The sequence below is a fragment of the Hibiscus syriacus genome, unplaced genomic scaffold, assembly GCF_006381635.1.
Source record: "Hibiscus syriacus cultivar Baekdansim isolate YM2019G1 unplaced genomic scaffold, ASM638163v2 tig00002237_pilon, whole genome shotgun sequence".
NCBI lineage: Eukaryota > Viridiplantae > Streptophyta > Magnoliopsida > Malvales > Malvaceae > Hibiscus > Hibiscus syriacus.
Genome location: NW_024061918.1, coordinates 15483988 through 15496710, shown reverse-complemented (window position 1 = coordinate 15496710; position 12723 = coordinate 15483988). Strand labels below are relative to the sequence as shown.

Sequence of the window (12723 nt, the reverse complement as noted above, 5' to 3'; positions counted from 1 at the left end):
ATGCTTTTGTTTTTTTGATAAATTTTTAAAATCTTCTTTCAAGATCAATAGACTAAAATGACATACTCATCCCTCCAAAGTTTATACGTTTATCTTATTATTAAGATTCCAATCGAACAATCAAGATCTCTTAACAAAAAAAAAATATTTATATCTTCCAACCCTTAAAATTATCTTTCAATTAATTGTTTCTGATTTTTTATATCAATTGAGATGAACTGAATCATTCTATAATAAATTTAATTATTTAAGAATTATATTCTCTCTTAAAAGTGTTTATTAAAACTTTTAAGAATAGATATTTATAATTTGAATAGTTAGATAAAATCTTAAAATCAAAATGATATATAATATAAATAATGTTTTTAAATTGTTGGATTTTTTTATTAACAAGTGAGAAATACCTTAATGAAATAGTCAGTGTTATAGTCTAAATACTTAGAATTATCTTCCATCTTAGAACTTGGTCACCTTTATCTGCTTGTCCAAGACAATAACATGGTATTCTAAAAAGGACAAAATGGAACACCTGTACAGCTGCGAGCAAACCCATAACCTGAGCCTTCGGTCCATCACGTCACAGTTTGAACCATCAACATGCCTCCACGCGCCGATAACTGTTTGCTGACGTGGATTCAGTTTTCCCTATACGATCTTCACTGCCAACTCAAATGCACTGCCTTCCCCAGTTTTATTAAATATTAACCCTTCTCTCTATCTGTCTCTCCGTTTCTCTCCAGATTTTTGTCGAATTTATTAAAAACCAAAGAAAATATATAAAAAGAAAGCTCAATAGTGAAATATAGGCACGTTTCGACGAGGAAGAGATTGGTTCAGCTGACGCAAATCGAGTTTCCGTAAAGTTTTTCTCCATTATTTTTTCTTTTTGGTCGGTATGGGAGTTCCGACCGATGACGCCGTTCTGATCCAGAAAGGAAAGAATGCTGGAGACCCTCATGTAATTACAGTTAATTGTCCTGATAAGCATGGCCTCGGTTTCGATATTTGCCATATAATTCTTGATTTCGGTCTTTACATCACCAAAGGAGGTTAGTTCTTCGTTTACCCTTCGCCTTTCTTCCAATTTCACTGCAATTATTGGAAAATTTAATTTGCATTGTTTTAGATTATGATTTCTTTGATTTTGGCATAACCGGAAATCTGGGAAGTTTTTTCCTTGATTAGCTGATGTTTTGTATGGTAAATATTTTTGGTTATAGATGTTTCGACGGATGGAATTTGGTGCTATATGGTATTTTGGGTTGTTCCTTACTTGAGCTCACCTTTTGTAAGGTGGCCAAGTTTGAAGAACCGCCTTCAATTCTTATGTCCTTGTTCAGTGACATTTTACTTAAATGGTCGGCCGTCAAACTCGGCCGCTTCTCAGGTTTACTTGCTGCAGTTCTTTTGCCTTGATCGGAAAGGATTATTACATGGTAATTGTGTGTGATTCCTCTTAAATCACCCGTAATTCTTTTGATTGCCTGCTCATGTTTTATGTGCTATGTTGCTTTGATACTTCATTTTACTTCAACTACCTTTGTCCTAATGTGATTGGAATCTTTGCTTCGATACCCCAGTCCGAGTAACAGTTTATGTGTGCATTGCACTGTATATTGTTTGGTTCTAAAGTGCTTGAAATCTTTGTTTTAGATGTAACACAGGTCCTTTCTGAGTTTGAGCTCTCAATTCAAAAGGTGAAAGTTACAACAACCCCAGATGGCAGAGTCCTCGATCTCTTCTTTATAACAGATAACATGTGAGATTCAATTCTTAGATGCATGTCATGCTTTGGTTATAGCAATGTTTGCAAATGTAATAGCAGTTTTTTGTTTGCTTAGATTTTTTTTTTTAATTATTTGTATTTATGGGATACTCTAGTTCTTTGTTTCTGATTGATAGATAGGTCAATGAGTCCAGGCTTTGGCTCTTTAATATTGCCCAGAGAGCATTTAATTTAGGACTACTCATCGAATGGTCCACTTCTAGTGAAAGTGAAATGTCTTGTCATGCAGTTTGTGGTTTTATTTGCCTTTGCATTAGCTCATTTTTGTTTTTGTTTGTTCTTTGGTCCTCTCTCCATCTATGTTGCCCCAATTCTTCATTTTCTTTAAGTATGTGTTTACAATATTCTTAACCGACATATATCCAAACATTGGAATGAAAATATGATTTTCCTAGAACATTTTAAGCATATGAAAATCTCAAATATAAAATTGAACATACACTTCGGAGTGTCTCTTGATGCTTGTACTGCTGCTTGGAACTTATAGGTCATTGAAAAGTCAGAAATAATATGATGCATATATTGTGGATTGATGATTGAGGTGTTATTTGTAGAATTTGTAGTTTTACTTGTGTAGTTGTTTATATGAAGAAATACATGATTGAGCCGTAATTTTAAGCGCAAAGCTAGAAAGAACTTGTGTAATTGTATGAACGAATAAAGTCCTCTTAAGGTATTGAATGCCATGGGTTAGTTCTCAACTATGTTGCGACATTGTCAGGGAGCTTTTACACACAAGAGAACGACAAGATGATACATATAAACAATTAAATGCTGTGTTGGGTGAATCGTGTATCAGTTGTGAACTCAAGTTGGCTGGTCCTGAGTATGAATGTTGTCAAGGTATCTCATCTCTTTCTCTTGCTATAACAGAAGAGTTATTCCGTTTTGATCTATCAGATAAAGAGATTCGTTCGCAAGCTCTTATCCAAGACATGGTGAGACTGAAGAAAGCAAATGTGGTAGTTGACAATTCATTGAGCCCGGCTCATACATTGTGTCAAATACTTTGTGTTGATCACAAAGGTCTTTTCTATGATTTGTTGAGAACTTTGAAAGACTGCAATATCATGGTATTCTGCGTTCTGCTAAACTTTTAAATTATTAACAAGTTCCTTAAAATATTAGCTGTGTAGGCTATTTTCCTTTGATTATTTGTTTTGACACGTTCCATATAATTTGTCTGTTCAATTGTGCTGCATAATTCCTGCATCTCATGCCATTCCTATTTTTCAAAAATGACATGATTGAGGTAGTTTCACCTACATGGCTACCCCCTAAATAAAATGAGTGAAATTAATTCTGTTTAGAGTTCAGACAATGTGATATCTGGGTTTGATATCTATACCGATTGCATGGTGCAAAAGAGTTGGGGACCTATTAAACTATATACTACTTTTTTGACCCACATGATTTCCTCTTGCTGAATGAAGGGGCTAATGATGAGAATGACTTTGCTGTACATTTTTATGTTGCATCTACTCTTTATTTATGTAAGTATCCATGTGTGAAATTCCCCATTCGACATATATCCAAACATGCATACGGTGTGAAATCTTCTAAGGGTTCTCCAAATATATAATAACCTTGAAAAAGTTGAACATGTCTTTGAAGGACACTCACTAATGACTTCCCTATGCTGTCAGCTTGACTTAAATTTTGATTTTATTGATAATGGCTGTTTGTTATTTTACCCAGATAGCTTATGGTCTGTTCTCAATAAATTCCAACGGTTATCGTGATCTAGACCTGTTTATTCAGCAAAACAATGGGAAGAAGATTCTGGATCCTGATAAGCAAGATGGATTATGTTCTCGTTTGAGGATGGAAATGCTTCACCCATTGCGTGTTATCATTTCAAACCGAGGGCCAGATACTGAACTTCTAGTTGCTAATCCAGTTGAGTTATCAGGAAAGGGAAGACCAAGGGTGTTCTATAATGTTACACTAGCTCTGAAGTCTCTTGGAATTTGCATATTCTCGGTAAGAGATAAATTCAATGAAAATGATTCTGAAACCTATGAATATACTGCACTTTTGTTGTTTGCTATGATATTTCATAACGGAAGGTCAACAATAATGCAAAAGCTCCTTGGGACTTGAGTTTTGTATTTCTATAGTTTTAAGACACATGTATGGTAGCATGATTGGCTAATAGTTCATTCAAGAATCAACTGGTTGTAGCATACTAACATATTTAATTTTTTTTTTCAAGATTTTCTTGTACTTGGAGGGTCTTGAAAAAATTCTCTCCCTACCATTAGCTTCTGAAAGTGCGGTTTGTTGTATCATTTTCGCCCAAGGCCGCCGATATGGTTGTTTTAAATTTTAGGCTGATATTGGGAGATATTCAAGTTCAGAGCATGAATGGGAAGTGTACAGGTTTCTTTTGGATGAGAAGTGCGGATTCAAATTAGCAAGTACGGTAGCTAGAAATCAGATTGTTGACGGAGTTGAAGGTTACTCATGGGTTGGTAAAGAGCAATTCTTATGAGATAAAATGGAATGCTGAAGCTTTCAAGAAAACATTAGGACTTTGGATATTGTTAAATTTATTATTGTTCATCCTTATTCATAAAAATAATTCTTGACAGATAAAAGAAGAAAAAGAAATCTACCCATCGGAATCAAAACATAATTGAAGATTACAAGATGATAGCTTTCCACTAACCCAAATTCTTTATGCCCAAGTCAAAAGGAACAAGCCTCATACTCCATACATCAAGACACTAAGACTTCTTTCCATGACTAGTGTATAAGGTAGAGATGAAGCACATAATGTCCACAGTAGAAAGAAAGACTTAAAACCAACCAATACAACCTTCAATTTGTGTGGAATCTTCATACACCTTTCCTCCTCCAGCACCACCACGTTGCCTGCCAAACATACCAATCTTAGTCTAGGAGGGGTAGCAAATTTTGTTCTAACAATCTTTTAATTTTCATCAGCCTCCCGTCGAGCTGAACATTGTTGTATCCGCCAAAGCCTTCTATCCGTGCCAAGAAAAATTGTTATTTTGTTCTAAACTACTGCAAGATACAAACAACTTTATTGGAAAACCCAACATCACAAACCTTGGGTCACCCACTCCTATTATCATATAGTGGACCGAAAATCGCTTCATGTCACCAACCCCAGAAAATAACTACTGTATATGAAGAAAACTAAATTAACAGCAATACAACACTGGTCGTGAAAGAAAAATGCCGATTATTACCCATTTTGGCCACACATTTTTCTCTTATGTCTACAAAAATGCTATAGTACTCACATTTATGTACAAAGGCAGAACACAGTGAAGATTAGTAATATAAAAAATTATAATCTTAACCCTTAATTTTTATAAAAAAATTGGTCCAACAAAATTTTTAAGAATTTAGATTAAGCTTTGAAATTTTTTAATGCCCCTTCAATAATTTTTAAAAAATTTCATCAAGCCTCTCAAAGTTTTAAAAATTTTAGTTAGACTCCAATTTTTTTTTTTTGTTGAAAAAAATGTAAATTGGATCATTCGATCGATCTTTTTGAAAAATTTAATTTTAACGTTTGAACTTTTTAAAAATTTAAGTTGACCACAAAATATCACAAGTTCGACACTGTTTATATACTCAATCAATACAAGATTCGTATCACATTACTAACTCTTATTTTAACCAAGGATCACAAGTCCGATTTGATATAAAATTGTCTCCGCCATGTATCAAAAACCTTTTCAGACACAATTTTTCCGCAACCAGCAGCTCGCAGAATACACTATATTATACACCAATCAAGCTGGTATTAGATAAGCGAAGTGAAACTCACAAATCCTGCCTAACTAAGAAAAAGGAAACAAAAGTGAATAAAAACATGGGATTTCTATAGGAATGACAAATGACAAAAACATACAACATCAAGGGTCAAGTAATTGCAAGCTAGATTAAAAACCGAAATGTGCTCGAGAAAATAAGCTATGGAAATGGTTCAGATTTGATAACAGAAAGGAAATACATAAGAACGCACCAAGATTAATATCAGCCATCGAAAAGCTTAAGAAGAATTGATTATATGCAAAATATAAAACAAAGAAAGATAGTTATTGTAGATTAGACGCTGATCAAGAACATTTATAGAAGACAAATAAAGGCATTTTCAAATCAAAGTCCCAACTATTTTGGATCCCTCAGCAACATGTAATACATACATTCACCAAAAAGGAACTTACAAGAAAATACCTGAGCTTAAATTCTCAAATTTCAACGAATTCACATTTCCAAAAGATGCAGAAACCCTCACTGTTCAAATTGCTACATTTTAGAGCTAGTAAATTTAGTCACCGCCTTAGTACCTTCAGACACGGCGTGTTTCGCAAGTTCTCCGGGCAGAACAAGTCTAACCGCAGTCTGGATTTCCCTGAAGGTGATCGTAGGCTTCTTGTTGTACCTCGCTAGCCTCGAAGCTCCTTGAGCAAGCTTCTCAAAGATATCGTGGATGAAACTGTTCATGATTCCCATGGCTTTGCTTGAGATCCCAATATCACGATGGACTTGTTTGAGGACCTTGAATATGTAGATCTTGTAAGTCTCCACACTCTTCTTGGCTTTCTTTCTTTTTTTCGCCTCCGGCAGCGCCGCCCTCCTTTGGAAGCTTCTTGCCGACCTTTGGCTTCTTCTCGGCCGGTTTCTTCTCAGCTTTTGAGGCCATCGAGAAAGCAAGATTGTTGCATAGAGCGTAAGCTGGGAAATTTGACTGCTGTGATGGTGGTTGAGTGAGAACTGGAGGAAAAGAATAGTTGGGGTTTAGTATTTATAGAAGTTAAAGGAAACGTTTGATTGGAGGTACGGAGAGACGAGGATCGAGTATTTGGACATTCCTGACCATTGGATTAGGATTTCGGAATGGGGATCAACGGCCTGGGGAGATAAGTAAAAGACATTTTACGTGGGAAGTAATGTTGGAGACGTGGCGATACTTTATTGGCAGCTATTGTGGAGTTTGGATTGAAGAGCTAAGACGTTTTCGGCTGCCAGCGAAAGTGGAAATGATTTCTTTTCCAAATTTTGTATTGGGAAAAGTATATTTGAAGATCACTAAATTATACATATGTAAACTTTTATAACAATTATAATAATGACTAAAACAATCATTTGAGAAGATAGTTCATTGACTTATGTACTTGATCCATTTATATTTATAAGCGAAAGTTTCAAACTCGGTGTTATTTTTATAAAGATATATTTATCTGCTGTCTTCTTATTTACCTTTGATCATAAAACAAAATGAACCAATTAATTGCTTGCAGGCCACTTACAGTCTGTACGAGTAACCAAATATCCGTTCTTATGGATTTAACCACGCAAGAACAAGCCTAAGAAGAGAGTACCATATTCATATATCCCTGAAGAATATAGAATTTCGTTCTACTGAATCAAACTGTAAGACGCTGTTTCATTCAGGTCGATAATAATGCCTTCCGCAACCTATTAACATTTCACTTAAAGCAAAAGGAGAAAGAATTTGAATATCATGCCTCCTGGAGACTTCAATTTAGTTCACGCGGCTTCTTATAACATCAAGTCCCATCTCGGTGGGATCAGTTGCCTGTAGCTCTAGTTGAATGCCGTTCAACTCTCTCTTGAACCTGTCCTTCGAGCTTGCATTAATCATCTTGCTTCTCACCCTTGAGGTGTCCGGAGACCTTGAAACAAACAAAAAACAATGACTGAAACGTACAAGGCATGGGACAGTAAAAATCACTCATAGTTTCAAGCATATTAATAGTACCATGCAATGAAGAAAATACTGCTTTTCTGGCAATTTTCAGCAGTCACAAAGTCAAAATCATATACAGCATATCGACACTCATCGGCAGGGAGGCTAGCAGTGAAATCATCATAGCTTTGAGTTGGCTCACCAAGTTTCTCCATTTCAGAAGCTGCGTTTGCCTGTAACAAAAGAATTCATAGCAGACATAAGCTTACATACAACAACGACCCCTTCAAACTATATATTACAAATTAATCCATCAACTTGTCTGACTTATTTTTCTTGTTTCCCTATGCCAGCATTCCCAAGACAATAATTAATAAATACTAGAAAAAACTCGTATTCATGAATTCTCTCTATTATTGAAAATAAGGCAATGTTAGGTCAGTGACTCAAAAACTTCACAAAAATTATACACTCCGGAGAACAAGAGCTCCACTTCCTTAACGAACTCACAAATCTAACCATCCAGGCCATCCATTCCACACTGATTTTCCAGGTTTTCAAAATACACAATAAACTTGAAATCACAAAAAATTCTTTCTATTAAACGTAAATGCAATAGTCCAAACTTGAAAGGAGTTTTAGATATTGGGTGCGATTGTAAGAGATGAATGCCAATGAATTTATTTGAGATAAATTCAAGAAACAACAATCACACCCGTTGAAAAAGAGAGCTCAGCTGCCCAACTTCCTCAACCAACCCACAAATCTAACAATCAACTAATATTCTTACACATTTAACAGGCCTAAGTGCAATATCCCAACCTAGAGTGTTAAATAGCAGGGGCCAGAATGAGATAATGCAATGACCTTGAGACAAATTCAAGCAAAACAACAATAAGAATAACAAAGGGGTTGAGAATGCATGTCATGGTTCATCAGTAGGATATCAAATCTGTAGTGAGCCATATCCACTTGTGGCGGCAAAAAGCTTCAGCCTTTAAAAAAAAAAAAAAAAGAATGAGTAAATCAATGAATCTATCTCAAAAACATAATCTATCCACAAATGGACATTGGAAGAATGATCAAGAAATCAGAACCACAAAATTTCGAATTACAAAAGCCCAGGCGTCTTTTGAAAATTTTTCTCTCTCCTCCGACATCCACCCATTGTCAGCTGCCTCCGACAACCGTCCGCTGCTGCCGCCGCCGTCCGCCGCCATACTCCGACCACCGTTTGAAGCTTTTTTCTCCTGGGAAGTTCACCGACTCGAGGTGATTCCAAATCTGGCTTTAGATTTGCGATTGAGACATTCAATCGACGCAGATCTGCTCGAAGTTCACCGTCGATTTACGCCTCTTCCCGCCGCTAGTGGTCGTCTCCGCCTCACCACCGGACTCAGCTTCTTCTCGCGATCATAACTCCCTTTCCTAGTGTCGAAAATCAGTTCTATTTCCAGTGTACTGGTTCGGTGAAATCTTACCCTATCCAAGCTGTCTGTTTTTCCAGTTAATCCTCTTCCCAACTTCCCAGTTCTATCCATCTGGTTCGGTGAAATCTTACACTATCCTCCAAGCTGTCTGTTTTTCCTGTAAATCATCTTTCCCAGATCTCCATGGATCCTCTACGCTCGTCTAAGCACAGGCGTACTAGTGGTTTAGCTGCAACAACTGCGGCAGGTGCAGCGTCTGTGAACTCCATTAGTACTTCCTCTGGACCTGACAATGCAATCAATTTTTCATTTTCCGGCAAGGAAAAACGTGAGAGGGAGAGCGAAAAGGAAAGGACAAAGCTCCGGAGACGGAACAGGCGAGCCTTCACTAGACGTATGCTGGCCGGATTGCGGCAGTTTGGTAATTTCCATCTCTCAGAGCGTTCTAATATGAACGATGTACTGGCCGCCTTGGCCCGTGAGGCAGGTTGGACAGTTGAGGCCGACGGCACTACCTTCAGGCAATCGCCTTCGCCCCAAAAGCAAAATTCAAGAGTATTCTCAGCAAGGTTGGGTGATAGTCCTTTATCAACCGGGTGTTTGAAAAATTGCTTTGCTAAAGCTACTTCAGACTGTCACCCTCCTGTTGGTAGGATTGATGACAATGGACTGTCTTCTTCTCAGGAGGGAAACAAAAGCTCGGAACTAATTCTGTAGTGCAGACAACACCAACTTTACCTATCGCTGATATTGTTCAGGATGGAACCAAGGAGAGCATCATGAAAGGGTACTCCCATGAAAAGTTTTCCGAAGTAACGAGAAGGAAAAAATGAGTTTCAAAATTGGTCGAAGGATGGTCATCCAAGAATCGGAAATGGGATCAGAAATGGTTGTTTCACGATTTTTATCGAAAACCTTCCAGAGATGATCCATTGGAAGAGACTTGGGTCTATTTTTGGCACACATGGTCATGTTATTGATGCCTTCATTCCTAAAAAAAGAAACTCGAAAGGGGTCCGTTTTGGGTTTATTCGGTATGCAACTATTGAAGAAGCAAGGAGAGCAATCTCAAAAATGAATGGCTCTCGTATCGATGGCAGCAAAGTTGGCGTTTCTTATGCTAAATTCAAACCTCGACATTCCTATTGGAGGAAGTCCTCGTCAGGTGTTCTTCGCAAGTCCGGGATGGAAGATGATTCGAGGAAGAATCATTATAAAGTTGAAGGTGTTATAGATGAAGAAAAACTTCAGGTGTTGAGCAATTGTCTAGTGGGGTGGTGCAAGGACTTTGTCAAAATTGGTCATCTCGCTAGACAAATGCAAGCGAAGGGCCTCACTGGCTTTACCTTAATGAGAGCTGCTGGTTAATGCGATTTTAATGATTTTCGAAGACAATGCTTCATTGAGAAGTGAAGAACAAAAATCAATTTCTCGCAGAGTGGTTCTCCATAGTCGAAGCTTGGTCAGAGAGTTTGGTAATGGAGTGTCGTCGAGTATGGTTAGTTTGCGAGGGTGTTCCTTTTCACGCATGGAATTGGAATACTTTCAAGAACATTGTTGATAAGTGGGGTTTATTACTAGCTATCGACGAAAGTTCATAAAGGCTGATGCGAGAATTGATGCGATGGTGGAATTGAAGGTTGGTGACAACTTCTTCAAGGTCATGGTGCATGAGATAGAGCCTTCATTCAAACCAAACCTTGGGCTCCTGAAGAAGACGAGTCTCATTAGATCTTGTCTCTTCAATTGTGGTTTTTTTTTATCTATATGGTTGTAGGTGTTGCTTTTTTGCTTATGTTCTGTTGCGTTGTTTTAATCCTACTGCTATGGTGTAATTAGAAGGTGATTGGATTGTGGCTTTGGATGAGGATATATAGGGTTAAGGTGTTTGTTGTAATGGTGTACATCACCATGAGAGGATATTCCGTGGTGTCTTTTGTATCGGGTATTATTATCAATAAAATTTGAGGTACTCTTTCTTCCTTCCAATGTTCGTTAACATACTTTTAGTATGTGAACGAATACGAAGGGAGTTTTTAATGAGACCTCCAACTTCTATCAAAAAAAAGAAATCAGAACTTGAAACAGGAAATAAATGCAGGTGTCAATACCAAAAAGTCAATACACATACACAATTGTTCTATCATACATTAATACATTATAATGCTTATCAATATTTGTATTCAAAAAAGAAATTCCCAAAAGAATCAAAATGTCAGATATCCATGGATGTTAGCAGAAGCATCTGTTTTATCTGAAAAAAGCTCTGAAACTAAATACGAATTTAAAAATCCAAAACAACAGCAAGAGATCAAACATTGAACAGTTATTCTATCATCGAATCATCAACTCGATTACAAATTCAAGAAATGAAATCCAGTACTCAAATAATTTAAAATTTCAAACTAAGTTAAAGATCTATGTTCAAAGTAAATGACAATTGGATGTATACTTTGAAAAAGAAAAATCAAGATTTAGTCAATGAATCATAGATCAGACAAACACTAGTTGAACTAAGAAGAACAATAAGAAAACCGAAAAAGAAATAAAAAAGGAAAATGCAAAACTCACCATCGCTTCTTTAGATTGAACTTACGGAGAGAAAATCTGAAGGCGATCTCAAAGAAACAGAAGATGATAATTAAGGACTTACTTTTTCAAAATATATATATATATATTGCTTCGTGAAGCGAAATATTCTTTAGAGGTTTTTCATTTTAGTTGCTTTACTCCGTCATGATGAGGTCGTGAGGGAGAATGGGGGTTTGTCCATTGATGATGCGACACGTGGATTAAAGAAGAAATATCGGGTATGCCCCGATGTGAGGTTGCTTTGGCGGTCGGCTCTCAACCCGGATTCGGAACGAACTTCATGAAATAATCTCCCTCCTCCCAGCACATTAGATTAGCGCTTACTGCATTCCAACCCAATGGATGCAATCCCCCGAGTTAAAGAATATGAAAAAGCATAGTGTGCCTGCCCAAGCTGTGCTTTGAAAGTTCATCTTTAGTTTCTTTTCAACTGCGGATTTATTCAACAGCTACTGCCGGTGTGTTTTATTTTCAGGGCATTCTACAAATTTGGATCATGACCTTATGTCATAACCATTTTTTTTTAAACAATTAGATATCATTTTTAAAAACAATTATGACTTTAATTTGGAAATTTTGGTGATTTGAATAAAATTGAAAAGAGTCGCCATCGACCTTTGGGTTAGGTAGGTCAAACACCTAAGAACGTCTTTTAAAAACAATTTTAAGAAAAATAATTTTATAAGACAAAATTTGGTCTACGTTACCAAAGATTCATTTAAAACAGGTTCGGGAGTCGGTTACGTGTGGGGAAGGGTAAACACCCCCACAACGCCCAAAATTGGTACTGTATAGCTTACACATCGTCGTAAATGGTGAAAATTACAATTTGAATATAAAACTAAAAATTCTTAATTTGAAAGGAAATCTCGAGATTAACAATCCTCCGTCGGGAAAGTTAACTTGTCTATTTCTTATCTTTTAAAGAATATTCTCTCATCATTTATTTAAAAACATATCGAATAAAAAAAGAAAATTTAAAATTTACATTCACATAAAATAAAGTAAGTGTCACTTAAGGTACCACATATTACATCATTTTAATAAATTAATTAGTAAAATATACTCGACTTGTTACAAGTCCCTATGTCGTAAAAATGCCATATCGGATCGTACCACTTCGACCAAGTGGTACTTTCCACGCCCATTCTACGCATACGTGTTCTTGAAAGTATAATCGAATATTTCTTACATGGATAAAAATATAATGAAAATAAATGTGA

At 36.5% G+C, this 12723-nt stretch overlaps 1 protein-coding gene and 2 pseudogenes across 1 annotated transcript; 1 reads left to right on the top strand and 2 right to left on the bottom strand.

The window, feature by feature from the left end:
• Nucleotides 1–801: 801 nt before the first annotated feature.
• LOC120143057 lies at nucleotides 802–4264 on the top strand (annotated as a pseudogene).
• A 1739-nt stretch (nucleotides 4265–6003) lies between these two features.
• Nucleotides 6004–6529, bottom strand: LOC120143037 (annotated as a pseudogene).
• Nucleotides 6530–7218: 689 nt separating this feature from the next.
• LOC120143048 (actin-depolymerizing factor 2-like) lies at nucleotides 7219–11607 on the bottom strand. Its single transcript, XM_039157474.1, has 3 exons — nucleotides 11480–11607; nucleotides 7551–7711; nucleotides 7219–7464 (listed from the first exon to the last, which is right to left on the bottom strand). Exons 1-3 carry the CDS (start codon nucleotides 11480–11482, stop codon nucleotides 7314–7316), a joined length of 315 nt encoding a protein of 104 aa, XP_039013405.1. The 5' UTR covers nucleotides 11483–11607; the 3' UTR covers nucleotides 7219–7313.
• Between the last annotated feature and the right edge of the window lie 1116 nt (nucleotides 11608–12723).

Bases quoted from the DNA above. Each gene is read 5' to 3' on its own strand.
- LOC120143048 (XM_039157474.1), bottom strand. The intron at 7,465-7,550 runs GTACTATTAATA...GTTTGTTTCAAG, and splicing joins AGTATTTTCTTCATTGCATG to GTCTCCGGACACCTCAAGGG.